The sequence below is a fragment of the Daucus carota genome, chromosome 6 (genome assembly GCF_001625215.2).
Source record: "Daucus carota subsp. sativus chromosome 6, DH1 v3.0, whole genome shotgun sequence".
Taxonomy (NCBI): Eukaryota; Viridiplantae; Streptophyta; class Magnoliopsida; order Apiales; family Apiaceae; genus Daucus; species Daucus carota.
In genome coordinates this window covers 12,121,835-12,137,012 of record NC_030386.2, presented here as the reverse complement: position 1 = coordinate 12,137,012, position 15,178 = coordinate 12,121,835, and the positions used below count along the sequence as shown (strand labels likewise).

General features: G+C 34.9%; 2 protein-coding genes, 1 long non-coding RNA gene and 1 other non-coding gene across 6 annotated transcripts; 2 read left to right on the top strand and 2 right to left on the bottom strand.

The window, feature by feature from the left end:
• Positions 1-2,776: 2,776 nt before the first annotated feature.
• LOC108227176 (uncharacterized) lies at positions 2,777-5,202 on the top strand. Of its 3 annotated transcripts, none has more exons than XR_001807826.2 (5): positions 2,777-3,383; positions 3,764-3,852; positions 4,091-4,150; positions 4,653-4,736; positions 4,867-5,202. It is a non-coding gene; the product is annotated as an uncharacterized LOC108227176 (long non-coding RNA). The 3 variants fall into 3 exon arrangements; XR_010284711.1 differs by having other exon boundaries at positions 3,761-3,852; XR_010284712.1 differs by lacking the exon at positions 3,764-3,852 and having other exon boundaries at positions 3,091-3,383.
• A 1,062-nt stretch (positions 5,203-6,264) lies between these two features.
• LOC108224330 (RING-box protein 1a) lies at positions 6,265-10,435 on the top strand. The gene is made up of 5 exons (XM_017398896.2): positions 6,265-6,457; positions 6,566-6,616; positions 6,720-6,779; positions 9,956-10,027; positions 10,111-10,435. Exons 1-5 carry the CDS (start codon positions 6,325-6,327, stop codon positions 10,146-10,148), a joined length of 354 nt encoding a protein of 117 aa, XP_017254385.1. The 5' UTR covers positions 6,265-6,324; the 3' UTR covers positions 10,149-10,435.
• Positions 10,436-11,371: 936 nt separating this feature from the next.
• Positions 11,372-11,453, bottom strand: TRNAS-GCU (transfer RNA serine (anticodon GCU)). Its single transcript has one exon. It is a non-coding gene; the product is annotated as a tRNA-Ser (tRNA).
• A 421-nt stretch (positions 11,454-11,874) lies between these two features.
• On the bottom strand, positions 11,875-14,493 carry LOC108227582 (subtilisin-like protease SBT1.4). The gene has a single exon (XM_064079060.1). The coding sequence runs from the start codon at positions 14,378-14,380 to the stop codon at positions 12,104-12,106; it is 2,277 nt and encodes a 758-aa protein (XP_063935130.1). The 5' UTR covers positions 14,381-14,493; the 3' UTR covers positions 11,875-12,103.
• Between the last annotated feature and the right edge of the window lie 685 nt (positions 14,494-15,178).

Sequence of the window (15,178 nt, the reverse complement as noted above, 5' to 3'; positions counted from 1 at the left end):
TCTTAACCCTAAAACAATACATCATTATGTATTTATAGGGAAGGGAGAGAGATGGGCCTAACCCTAATCGGTTTTGGGCTTCTCCAAATCCAATTCGATTTAGGTTTTAATATTAAATTCGAAATCCTGATTATTTAATTAAGACCGGCTCAACTAAACAATTTATTTCGAATTTAATCATTTAATTTAAATTCGGAATTTAAATTAAAACTCCTTTAAACGTTCTAAGTGTGTGACCTTTTAGGTTATTATTACGTTGGCAATAATTTTAATATCCCATAATAAAATTATAAACAATGAGCGGCATCTAGTAATACATCATTGCTACCCAAGTAATAATAATAATTGGTGATTCAATTAAACCTTTTGTGAATAATGTACAATGTAATATAATTCTTTTAACCTTATATTATAGATCAAACTCGAGGCATGCATTGTGTCATCCTCTTCAACGTTTAATCTGAATTTCCTTGATCAATGAGTAGACTATTATACAAATCAATATTTGAGCACGGCCATGCATTTCATAGTCTCACTCAATTAAGAGGCCAATAATATCACTCCTAAAATAGGAGGGTTAAATCATTTCTAGATCATTCATATTTCTCATATGATTCATAATATACCCAATATACATTTTATCATCACCTGGTCAAAGGTAACTTTTAATGCAACCAAAGTATATTAATTCTCATATAGAAATATAATGATATCAAGTCAGAGGATCATTACATCATTATCACAGTGAGAATTTCTAATGACACTTATCAACATGTAAAATCTCACGGTGGGTCATTCCAGTGCCATGTGTCAATACATGCACTTGTGTTCTTGACTTTAGTATCACTATACTTATGATCAATGAGATGTGATCATCAGTCAACAAACACACTAGTCTCAATGCATTACTATTGTCCCTTAATAATAATGCTCGACTAGGGACCTTTAGGAATATCGATACTATTCTCATAATCTCATTTCTAAGTCACGCACTTAGAGACATAGAATTACATATCATATTCCAAGGACATTTATTATGCTTTAAATTAATCACGCAGTAAATAAAGAACATAAAAAATATCTATTCAATAATCAATAAAACATAATCCGTAATAGGTTACATTCAAACATAATAGCATTATCTCTAAGATACCAATACTAACAATCTTGTGTTAATAAATAATATATAAAATCATTTTCCTCAACTATCCTATTTTAGACATTAACAATATATTTTGTGATATCTTTGAAATTTTTTTCATATCCAGGATAGTCTATCAAGTCACACGGTACAGGGGCAAGTTCGGTTTGGCCAGGGTAATATTTTTGACTTGGAAAGCGAAATAAATAGAAAATGTAAGGGAAAATAGATTTTTTCGCCACTCAATTTATCGTGTATTTAAAAACTTATCACTGAACTATAATTTTTTTTCTTTTTGTCACTAATGTTAGGTTCGGATTTTTTGTCACTAACGTTAGGTTTAGATTTGATTATGAACATTATATTATTTTTTTAGCATTATTAAAACATAATGATAGTCTGCAATATTATGGTGATATAATATATGTCTATAACTTTATATATAATACTGTATATGTCCCCTGGGTAGTTTAACATGGAGGACGTGAGCTTGACACGCATTTTAAGACTCCTTTAAAATTTAGTTATATAAATTATTTTAAAACTCCACAAAAATATAGTATCACTCAACTCAATTTTGCTTGAGAATTGATTGTAGATGATAAATTGTTTGAAGTCATTGATTTCATATTGATGATTTAATGAATTTTTAGAATTATAATTATATTTTTTCCCGATTTTATCACTCATTTATGTTATTATTACTTGACACGTATTTTAAGGTTCCCACTTCTTATAAAACATAGTTTCATAGGTTAAATTTGAGATTTTTTTTGTGTATAAAAATCAAGCGTTAAATTTTATATAGAAAAAAAGTTGAAATAATTTATGAAACTAAATCTTTTTAGGATTCTTAAAATGTGTGTCAAACTCTCGTCCTCCAAGGTAAACTACCTAGGGCAAATATGGAGTACTACGTATAACGATTTTTCTATGGTGTGCCCATGGGCACATGCTAAGCGCGGAAAATTTTGTGCTTAGATCATTTTGATTGGTTCCTCTCTCTTGATAATGGTGGACCCCCTGCAGATACACCAACCACCCCAATCAAAATCTCCTAAATACAAAAAATTCCGCGCTTAGCATGTGCCCATGGGCACACACTAGACAAACCGTACATATAAATATATATACACATATCAGATAATCATAATTAGGGGTGAGCAAAACCGAACTGGAACCGAAAAACCAAACCGAACCGTATAAATTCGGTCCGGTTCGGTTCCAATTTTTTTGAAATTTCGGTCTGTTCAGTTCCCCGGTCCGGACCGAATTAAATTTCAGTTTGGTCTGGTCCTTTCAAAACAAATTCGGTTCTGGACTGAATATATCAAACTTTTAATATTAATATATTAAATATAATATATGTTAATATTTGCATATCCCCTTCAGTTATCAACATTCAACCACACTCCACATAAAATCTAGTATCTCAATCAGCCAATCACTAATCTCTAATCACAAATGAAGCATAGCTAATCTCTACCTCACTTCAATAATCGGAGATTCACTTCAAGAATCAAGCATTCAAGGTTCGTTGATAAATTACTGTTGTGCTTACTTGGTGGTTGCCTTTTACTTGTCTTACTGCAGTGAAGATTCAGATCGCATACTATATACTACACCATATTTGGTCTATCCTAACATTGCATAATGATGTTGCCACTAAAAACGTTGCCTTAGATGCTTAAAATTTGATTAAAGTGGGTGTATACCAACATCATGTAGCGGTGTTGCCATTGATACGAAAACTGTTGCCTTAACCATAAAAAAATCTCAATGCCAACATCTTGCCAACACATTCGGAGATGTTGCCTTAAATAATGAAAAATGTTTAAAAAGTTTGGTGGGAAACAAAAATTCAGCAGCCCGCTCAAAATGAAAAATAGCCGCTCAAGATTAAAAAAAATAGAAAAATAAAACATATCAACTAAAAACATATCTTTCACCCTCAAAACATATCACCGTCTCAAAAAATGTAGGTACGTGAGCTCTCACCCTCTCTCACTATCTCGCACGTTCTCACCCTCTCTCACCGTCTCGCTCTAACCCTCTCTCACTGTCATCATCTCTCGAACGAAGTTTAATTAGGTTTATTTTATGTTGCCTGGAGTTTAATAGGTGTCGGAGTTGAAGTCGGGGCTTCAGAGCCGCGCGATTTGGTCGGAATGGGAGTTGGAGTTTTGCTATTTGAATCTTCGATTGGAGCTTCAATTTGTTGGTTTGTTGTTTCAATCATCAGGTATTTTTCAAAACATACCCATTTGATTTTGTTTAAAAACCCTAGATTTTTGGGGTTTTTTCTAGGGTTGCTGATTGGGGGTTTTCAAATGCTTAGTAATCGAGGGTTTTTGAATGCTTACTACTTGTTTGTTTATGTGTGCTCTATTTATTATTTTGGGGTTTATAATGGTGGGTTCTTAATAATTGGATTTTCGTATGTTTATAATTGCTCTGTTTTTGTCTTGAATTATAAGCCTGGTTGTTTTTAATAATTTGTATGCTCTGTAGCTTTGTTGTCGTTCCTGTTTTTATTTTGATTATGCAACTGATCCCTCTGCTCTAGCTTTATCCATGAAAAAAAGAATGCTTTGTGAAGTGTGTGTATTTTTGTATCAGAAGTACCCAAAAATCGCTCCTCTATACCAGTACAAACTATGTATACATGTAGTTGGGGCTGTTCTTGAAGGTTGAGTTTCACCTTTCTCGAGGTAAATTCACCAAAACCAGGCATCTTTCATACATTTATGTACTCCTGTGTTACAACAAATCTAAAACATTTACCTCATGTAAATATATAGAAGTATCATAGATGTAAAACATAAACCCATACTAGCATTTCTGCTCTATGTTCTCTTGTATAGATGTTTTCTTATTGACAAAGCTCTAATGAACTCAAGCTTGTGGATTTGGTTACAACTATACTCAAGGTTTTAAATTTTGTAACAGGTGAATAAAATGACAATATATGCAATGAAACAAGCTGTAAAGGATCTGCTGAAATTGAAGGTACTTGTTTGATCAGAGTGTGACCCTTAAGTTTGAAATAAGCTTCTATGCATTTTCTATTTTATATATCATTAAATAATCCATACAATTATGGGTAAGTATTGTCAATATATATGCATTAAAAGAAGTTTAATTTTTTTAATCATCTATGTAAGTGTTTGTACTGATTCCTATGCTTCTTTTTTTGAACGGAGTTGGGCCATATAAGTAGAGTTTTAAATCACGGAAAGCACCTATTTTCTTGTTTTTTCTAATTGTTGTTGGGTCTATTTTTTGCTAGTTTTGTCATCAGAGCCTTAATTCATTAAGTGATTTTTTGAATTAACCAAAGAGAAAGCCACAACCTGAGCTAGGGACCTTGATCTAGTCCATATCATGGATGAACTAATACCATTTACGTTTACTAGTTTCATTAAATACAGGGTTAGCTAGAATCAGAACTTAAGTAGAGGCAAATGAGTTGTGGAAACTGTTGGTGACTGAAGTTTTTTGTATTGGACAGATTATTAAGTGCCATGGCTCAGAGTAGGAGTCATGAGGGAAGAAAACAGGATGTGTAACATGAGCTCCCTCTTTTTTCTGTCTCGTAAGCAAACAATAAACTGAACTTTATTTTACCATATATTTATCATTGATAGTTTGATACCATTTTTTATTTTTCTTTTGTTATGATAGTTTGCTTGCTTTGTGAGTATTTGTGTTATTATTTCTGGCAGAGTTGAGAGTTTAATTGAGCACCAAGATGAGTGCAATATCCAGGGAATTTTACCGAATCATCAACACATAAGCTTTCCACAGCAGCAGCAGCAGGTCTGCTCACCTCGTCCAGCTTGCAGCACAAGCCTTTCTAGGGATGTAAACTTGACTAATTAGGCCACATTGTCAAGATCATTCTCGATGCCAGTAACCAATAAAGTTTAATCTGTGAAATTTTAGTGTTGTGGTAAAATTTCAGTATAGATGGAACTTTAGTATTTTGTGGTAGAATTATGTGGAATTGGTATTGTGGAGTTTGGATTTAACTATGTTATAGTATGTTGGTTTAGTGACTATTGTTTGGTATTTATAATTAGGTTTTGGAATGGATGATTTTTTTTGGTTATTATATATACAAACAAAATCTTGCAATTATTTTTAATAAATATATTGTCATAGACAGGAAAAATATTGGCAAAAACATAAAATGTTACTCGAAATGTTGTTACAGTATTGTAAAAAAGATGTTGCCATATATTATATGGCAACACAGAACTGGTGTTGCCATTATATACAGATGTTGTCATACGATTTACAGCAACACGCACCAACCATGTCGCTAATGATAAAAATAATGTTGGCATAGGGTGTAAGGCAACATAAAAACCCGTGTTGTCATAAAATAGAAAAAGTGTTGGCATAAACTCTATGGCCACATGGATTTTCCTAACACCTTCAAATTTGGAAAAAACGTTGCCTAAAATCCAATGGCAACATAAATTGCAGTTTTAGCAACTAATTTGGGGTGTTGGGATAGACCATATATGGTGTAGGTATATATGTAGCTCATAACACATATAAATTATTCAACTGGTACTGTCTTGTTGTATATTGTTGCAATCAAGACTTCATTTTTATTTTAATTTTTGTTTCTGAACAAGCTCATTTGACTTCCACTGTCCACTGTGATAGAATTTAAGTTATGTGTTTGAATCAAACATTCAAGAGTTTCAACTTTATTATCTTTTATTTTATGTTTTGGCTAAAAATTTTCGATTCTCAAGGAAAGAACCGAACCGAACCGAATTATTTCGATTCGATTCCAGTTCCGTCCATATGTTATTTCGGTTCGGTTCGGTCCGGTTCGGAAAAAAGGTCAATTCGGTTTTCGGTTCGGTCCGGTTCTGGACCGAACCGACCGAATACTCAGCCCTAATCATAATATTGCAGATTACTACTATATTTTAATAATGATGAAAAGAATAACATTGTGTTAATAATTAAATCCGAACCTAACGTTAGTGACAAAAAAAAATCCAAACTTAACATTAGTGATAAAAAGAAAAAAAAAATAGTTGAGGGGTAAGTTTCTAAACACGCAATAAGTTTGGTTGCGAAAAATTCAATTTTCTCAGAGTATAAATAGCATCCGTCTCTTGAAAGTCCTTTCGTCGATTTATTTAGCGAGTAACCGAAAGATGGACACCGACGTCACGATGGTCCCCGTAGAAGAAGTCGGATCCAGCAGCGGCGCCGGATCCTCATCAACAAAAAAAGCACCCAAGCGCTTCGAAATCAAAAAGTGGAACGCCGTCTCTCTCTGGGCTTGGGGTCACTCACTATTTCCTAACCCTAATTTCAATTCAATTTTTATTACTTTTTTTATATCCCTTTTCTTGAAATTTAATCTGATTCCTTTTAATTGAACTGGTTGTGCAGATATTGTTGTTGATAATTGCGCTATTTGCAGGAACCATATCATGGATCTCTGTGAGCTTTAATTTCGTTTCTAATTTTTAATTTTGTTTTCACACACGATTGTGTGATTGTTATTAGTACGATAGCAGTGATGGTTTATGTGTGGTTTAATTAGGTATTGAGTGTCAAGCGAATCAGGCTAGCGCCACGAGTGAGGAATGCACAGTTGCTTGGGGTATGTGTGTGTCTTGAATTTACTCTATTTTTGATTATTCCTCTATTTTTAATTAGGCTGCTGCTTGATTAATGATTGATTAGTATTTATTGTAGCTTCTTGATGAAGTTGTATATATATTGATGGGGCATGAGTTTATAAGTTTGTTATTCTTGCTTGGTTTTATGTGTGATTGCTTTGACATGTTCTCTCAAGGGCTACTTTCGTTTCCTTTTTTTATGATCATATAATGGTGAGTTAGTTAGCCATGTTTCTTCGGCTCTGGTCTACTCGAGGAGAGAGGGAGGGCCATGCTATGGAATTCCAGAGTTATCAATAGCAGCTGTGCTATCTCTAGGCCACTCTATGATATGATCATAGCAGTTCTATTATGGTTCTATCTCCATAGTTGCACTGGTTAATAGTATTCCCAGATCAAACAGGTGGATGAATACTCTTTTTCACAGATTTATTAGTTTATACTGCCAATTGGTGCTTGAGAGTATTTTCTATTTGTCAGGAGTACAGTAGACGGTTTTTTTTTTATTATACTCTTTTTGTTACTTTAACTTGTCTATATAAATTGCCACCACCTGCTACGATAACCTTGATTATGAAAATATAATTTTATATGTTTCTGAACTGAAAATGTAGTTGCTTTGTTTTTATATTCTGAAATACATTAAAACTTTTTGTTGCTGATACCTTCTTCTCGGTAGAAAGGTCAGAGGGTAGCGTGTCTAGTAAGCAGTTTTATTGAAAGCGCATTTCACTTCCATATGTGAGAAGCAATGTGATGCGCACTCAAAAAAAAAGGCTCTTATATTTTTTCTTTCTTCTGCTATATACTGATTTCTGTACATATATATAAGATTTTTTTAAATGTATACTGATTTATCTATATACTACACATTTTTCTTGTTTCTGTTAGTATCATTTGAATAATTGAATTTGTATACTGATATCATTCTAGCACTTATTTAATATATAGTAATGCATTCATTGTTTACACTTGTAATACTTATTAATTATTTTTCTTTACTTGTGTGTAATACATATTACCTAATAAGAGTGACAGATACCGTTTACATAAGGGCTATATTTCCTGTAGTATATACTGATTGCTAACTGGTAAAGCCTAAGTATACAAATTTGTGATACATTCTCAAGGATCTGAATCATAATAGTGAAGAAGATGATTTTGTGAAGAAGAAGAATAATGGAATAACTTTGCATTTCTCTGTTACTTTAATGTTTAATTATTATAGATTTGAATCTGTATGTTGATGAATTTGGTTGTTTATCATATATGACAATTTAGTTTTGCTTATGAATGACTCCTATTTATGAACTTACAATATTTTGCATCATATACCATGTACATATCTATAGTTTATTTGCCTTCAATGAATTTTTGCGTTTGCCCCAGGAGGCATTTGGAATTCAGTGTGCATACCACGTTTAATGACACTGCTAGAAATGGAGATGGTGGTAAAATAATAATCATATAATAGCATGTAAATTTGAAATCACTCTTATGTGTCTGTCCCAAATCCACATGGAGATCTGAAGTATATATCTACAATTAAAAAACACTTATCTTCTGTTTTTTGGGAAAATTAAACAGTAAATTAACGAGCACATATGACTGCATTAAACTGTAGTTTTGCAGTCACTTATGTAAGAGGAACTGGAAGTTTGGGGTTTAAAATCATAAATAACAATATTACCCTAGCGCCACTCATAAATTTTTGTCTTAAAATTTGACCAAGCGTAAATTGTGATTGATCAACTCTTTATATCTATGCATTTGGATTAGAAATACTGGTATTCTGAAGGAAACGCCATGCATAGTTATTCTGTATCTTTTAGCTCTTGCTCCCATTATCCTGTTTTCTCCCTCTGTTTAGACTCTTTTGTTGTAGTTTTGCACATCTGCTAATTTTTAAAAATTTGCCCATTTCTTAAAACTAATAGCAGCTATAGATATTTAAGATTATTGCTTTTCAGTATGTTTTAGTGTCTTTTAGGCTTGTGTTAAGCACATATTGATCCCTTGCCTAATATATCAACTGGGGATGGGAGAGAAACATTTTATAATTAAAAAAAAACTACTTTTTCCCTTTCAACAAGTAAAAAAGAAAATTATAAGGGTGTTAAATTGTAGAAGAGGGAATCTAGTATATTACTTCGCTTTTCAAAAATTATAGGCCTTTTGAGTTTAATTTATTATGTCTTACAGCTTGGCTTAAGTAACAGAGATTCCATATGAGGAGTGGTAAACTCACAATGAAGCAAATACTCAAATTCCATGTTATACTAAACTATTAAACTTTATGGAGTATGTTTGAGACAGAGGATGCCAAAATCAGTAGTATAGATTCCAAAGAAAATTATAAGTTGAACACCTTGAAGCGGGTGGCATCATTAGACCCAATCATTTACTTAATTTTTTAAATAGTTTTAATTGTGCGTTTAAGTACTTGAAAGGAGATGAAATCTAAGCCCGCAAATATTGCATTACTCGATCGAACCCAAACTTTGTAAACATCGGTTTTCACAACTCTGGTTCCCTTAGCCTACTCGTTTCTCTCCATAGTATAAGCTTATGTTTGACAAGAATATGAATATTGAAGCTTGTTAGTTGGTTCTGTGGTGAATTAAGCTTTATCTATAAGTAGATCAGTAAGTATAGGCTCAGTATGACCTTGATGATTACTGGGCATGTTTTTAAACCGGAGCATAAGAAACGTTGTATAAATGTAGGTGCTTTTTATTTAAACAGAGCATAAAAAATGTTGTAAAAATGTAACACCTCCCTCTTCTCTCTCTAAATTTGCACATGAGATGTTTGTGCCTTTTTTTTTTCTTTTGAGTTATGCATCGTGGGATAATAATTATTATATTTTAATCCTCATTAATATATTAATGACATGTATAGTACAGTTACGTGCAATGACTGTATCTGTGACCTACTAATTCTTAATGTGACTTGTGAGATGTTCACAGATTAATATTTTGCAATTTGTGGTGGACTCGTGAGATGTTTCTTAGTTAAACAACAAATCTTTTTTTTTTTTTAAGGACACGTGTCTCCGCCGTTTCTTTCTGCCTTTTGATTATTAACATGGTACTTGTTTGGTCCTTGATCTTTATGTAGCCATATATTCCTTAAAATGCTCTGTCTGTTTTTGCAGGGGTGTGCAATCATGCCTTTCACTTTCACTGCATCAGCCGATGGCTTAAAACGCGTCAAGTGTGCCCTCTGGGTATGTTATTCAATTATTTTGTTTGCTCTCTGTACTTGCTGCTTGTACATATAACTAAATTTTTTTGTTTTATGTTTTTTCAGATAATAGTGAGTGGGAGTTCCAAAAGTATGGACACTAGAGGCACAGCCGCTCAGTTGAATGGTGCTTCTCAATTTCTTGAAGTTGGGAAAGCCTAAAACAGCTCGATGTTATTGCTAATATCTAGTGTGATTGAGGCTTTCAGAACTTTGTCCTCTATTTGATATCTGTCATTAAAACTAGTCTCTACATCACTACATGCTCAGTATCACAAATGCAGTTTATGAAATTTGGGGGATTTTGTGATTGTTAAAACTTAAGCCTTGTATGAAATTAAGCTCATGACTGCAGACTATTTGATTATAAAAACTTCCTTGGTTGTATGAACCTCGTGATTGTAGTTTTAAGATCTACTCATAATCTTGATTTAATGCCTGTGGAACTTTAATGTTTTTACTTTTAGAAAAGAAATATGTTTGAGAAATTATACTGTCAAACCTAATCATCTCCTCTAGGTAAGTTAACCGTGTTAAAGAGCACACATCTGAATTGGACTTCTAAGATATCGTCTTTCGATGGTATTGGCTATATTGGGTGTCTATAATTTAAAAATAATATGTTACTAAAATTTTAGATTGTTAAAATAAGATATATAGTTCAATATGATAATAAATGATGTGTAATCTTGCTATAGATTTCTGGCTTGTGGAGGTTCGAAAAATTTATAGACAAGAGATCCTTGTGGTTGGAGTGTGAATTTTTGAAAAGGTGGGTTATATTTTTTTTTTGGTGTGCCAACTCAATTTTTAGCCGAGGGATTTGTATGGTCAGAGATGCTATCGTAGATACTCCTTGCTCTTTTTAATCATTTGACTTATACTTAAATTCGTTTGACTGTGTATTTAAAACTATTACTTTTTAAGATTTTCAAATATAATATTATATAATATTTTAATATATTTTTATTTGGAAGTGTTAATTTTGATTATATGGTCAAATGATATATAGAAGTGTATGTTGAATAATTAAAATGAAAATGTCAAATGAATAAGAGAATAGTATGAAAACGGAGAAGCTTTTTTTTTTTTTGCAGCGAACGGAGAAGCTTTTTTAAATTAACCAAAATAGGATTTTTTTTTTCTGTTTATAGATATTAACATTTCATAACTGTATTTATTTTTATGAGTTCTTTTTAGACGTATTAAGTAGATTATATGGAGAAAATTTCAGTTTTATTATATCATTAAAAATTGTTGCTATAGTTGGAACTTGGAAGATAAATATATTTGTAAAAAATTAAGGTTTGGAGGGGAAAGGAAAAATCGACGCCTGAGAGATTCGAACTCTCGCGGGGAAACCCCATGTACTTAGCAGGCACACGCCTTAACCACTCGGCCAAAGCGTCAAATTTGCATACAAAACTGGCATTCGAATATTTATACATGTTAGCATATACAGAACCCTCGGAGAAACTTCTACCTTGAGGAAGGCTATGCGTGCTCACTCATTTATAGCTTTGAGGTCTAAAGGTTCGAATGAGGATTTTGCTAGTTTTCTTATACAGAGATGCTACTAGTACTCTCGAAGAAATCCATGCATAAGCTCAGAGGAAATGCTGGTTTACTTGCAATATTTTTAGTGCCGAATCATACCTGCACCAAGTATCTAGCTAAGTATCATAAAGCCAATACATGGTCTGAATTTTCATCATTTTAAGACGTATATCTTTTTATGTCAGCAGATGTGATGAGTGATCTCAACTTAAAAATTAAGATAGATGATGAAAACCAACACACATTTGCTACAAGCCTAGAAGAGTATATATCTTTCTGAAACAATTTAACAATGTTTTTCATTTATTATCAGTTGCAATGGAGTGTGATCGAGGAAAATTATACTGTGATCAACGTAGGAAACATAAAATGCGCCCAGTCTCCTCTGTTAACTTTCCCTTGTTCTGGCAACTAATCTTTAATCCCAACTACTAAGCCGCAGATTCTGTCACAGCTGCGAAACTTGAAATATAATGCTAATTTACACCTTCATTCAAACCAATTACATGGAAGCTACCGATGCTGCAGAGTTTGTGCTCCAGGAAACCGCAACTGGGCTCCTGACAAGGTGAACACCATCTGTCCACACAATTGAACCAAATGCTTTACTGCCAACTGCTGCTGCGACTGTACTGGTGAATGTAACCTCATACGACAGTGCTTCAGTCGTCGCACTGAACTCAAGCTTACTCGGTACCACACTCACTCCCACGCCAGGAGGAGCACTCACCTTCACCTCATAAACAGCATTTACATTGCTTCCTACATTCTTCACAACTCTTTTGTACTTAACTTCATTACCATCATCAAACACCACCGCGAAAGATGGGTAATTCAAGTTCCCGGGACTACCACCCAAATTCTCCACACTGCAATCCACTTTATCATCACCCACAAACACTGCAATCCTCTTCGGAGTATATCCAATAGAACACAAGAACGCCACATAGTGACTAACATCAATATCATAAACCAACCCCGGATCAAGAGCTCTGTTTGGCTCCACGTGTCCTGCTCCATGGACAAACGGAGTTGACTCCACACCAGTGGCAAGATCAGTGATATTTGCACCGGTATTATCCACATTATAAGCCGTTGTCATCAGAGCCGATTTGATAGCAGCTGGACTCCACTTCGGGTAGGCCTTGCGAAGCAAAGCAGCCAATCCACTCACATGAGGGCACGACATCGACGTGCCAGATATAATATTAAACGCTACTCGTCTTGGATCAATATCCAAATCAGTTGGACTAGTGTACCCAGTCCAACCTGCCAAAATGTTAACACCAGGTCCGATCACATCCGGCTTAAGAATCTCCGCGGTCAAATGATTCGGTCCACGGCTGGAGAACGCCGCCACACGCGGTGCTGAAGGTGAGTTTCCAATAACCGTTCCTTTAAAAGTAATGGTAGCCGTTGGATTCTTATCCGATCTGGAATAAGCTCTGATCTTCGCTCCAGCAGCCTGACCAACCATAGTAGCCGGAATCAAATGCGAATCCGCTAAAAGCTCTTCGCCATTCTCTTCCGTATTCGCATGAATCATTCCAACTCCACCAGCAATTTTCACAGCACTTCCTTTCTCCACCCTCGCATTGCCTCCCCGGTCACAAATCACAATTTTGCCCTTGACTTTCTCAGGATCCAAATATCCACTATAACAATATCTATCTCCACAATCATCCCCATAAATCAACGGAATCTGCACGTCTCCAAGACCATCTCCAGAGTAAAGCGACACTCCGCCGAAGATCCTCCCGTCTCCTAGCACCACATCAGCCGGAAACTCCCTGTCAATCGTGGAAGCACCGACGGTGATTATCCACGGCGCAATATTCACAGCCGTGTACGGACCAGGACCTGAATTACCCGCAGAACACGACACAACGACACCGTTTTGAGCAGCACCAAACGCACCTATGGCAATCGAATCACGATCATACTCCGGAGCATAGCCAGTAGCTCCAACAGACAATGATATGATGTGCACTCCATCTTCAATTGCCTGATCCATAGCTGCTAAAATATCGGAATCATAACATCCATTAGTCCAACAGATCTTATAAGCCGCAATCCTGGCCTTAATCGCCATTCCTCTCGCCTCGCCTCTCGCGTACTCGTAAAAACCAGCGTCGTGTACAACAGATCCGGCAGCAGTTGAGGCAGTATGAGTTCCATGACCTTCGGTGTCTCTTACAGAAAGCTTCTCATTACTCTGAATCAATTTAGAGTTAGTTAAATATCCTTTATAATACGCCCTGGCTCCTATGATCTTGTTATTACAAACGGAGGCCGGAAAATCATCCGCCGTCTCGCAGACGCCTTTCCAGCTGGCCGGCACCGGCGTGAGTCCTTCGTCACTGAAGCTGTCACGCTCCGGCCAGATACCGGTGTCGAGAACTCCGATGATGACGTCATCGGCGTACTCGGCGTTAGGCCAGAGGCCGAAATTATCGGCGAGGCCGAGAAAGGTGGGAGTATGAGTGGTGTGGAGATGCTGGACGCGGTCAGGGAGTACTGAAATGACACCTGGCAGGCGGCGAATACTGTCGGCCTGGGAGGGAGTGAGCGCGGCGGAGAATCCGGTGACGGCGTGGGTGTAAGTGTAGAGATGCTTGGAGTTCGGGTGGGAGGCGAGAATGGAGGAGTACCAGTGGTGGTGGGAAGTGTAGATGTGTGGCTTCTGGGACTTGGAGACGTGGATTATGAAGGAGGATTGATCGGAGGAGACTGAAGAGAGAAATAAGGAGAGGAAGATGAGAGGAATGTGAATCTCCATTTCAGTGAAGCTCTTTCCTTAGAAATGGGAAAGAATGATTGATTTCATATGAGATGAGATGATGAGCTAGAAAGACTGGTAGATGGTGTTCTATTGTGTGCCTTGTTTGACCACGTATGGTTTTTTTTTATCCTTTTTTCATTTTCTTTTTCTGACAAATACTATTTGGTTTATGAATTAAAATGAGTGTTATAGAAATCGGAAATTGTACATAACCGGTTGAGTGATCGATTTAGGATTAATCAGAGTGAAAATCGAATGTATTTTGATATGTAAATATTATTTAATATTTAATTATTATTGGATTGGTTATTTATTAACAAATATATCTTTATTTTATCATAAATTCTATTATTTTTCATATTTAAAATGATATAATATTTTAATTTTAATAAATTATATTTTGATTAAGAAAAACTTAAAAGGATTAATCGAATTTTAAAAATCGAATTGGTCGACAACATTGCAGGAATTAAGCTGTTAAATCAGGTATTTTTAGAACAGTGACTAAAACGTACTATTTTCTATTGATTTACTTTTAAGTCTTTAACGGGATACTTTTAAGCTATAAATTTGTTAAAACATAAGGAGGAATTTTGTCGTGATTTCTTTTTTATGATTTGTGATGTTTGACTATTAGGTGAAACCAAAATTTGAAATTATCAAATTGTTAAAACGGAGAGTTCGAGTCCTAGATCTCTCGTACGAGTATTGAAAATTTTAGTTGGATAATAAGTATTTGATAAATGCCTTCATCCTTATTTTGTGTCGTCTAAGTAATTGGGATTGGGACAGGAA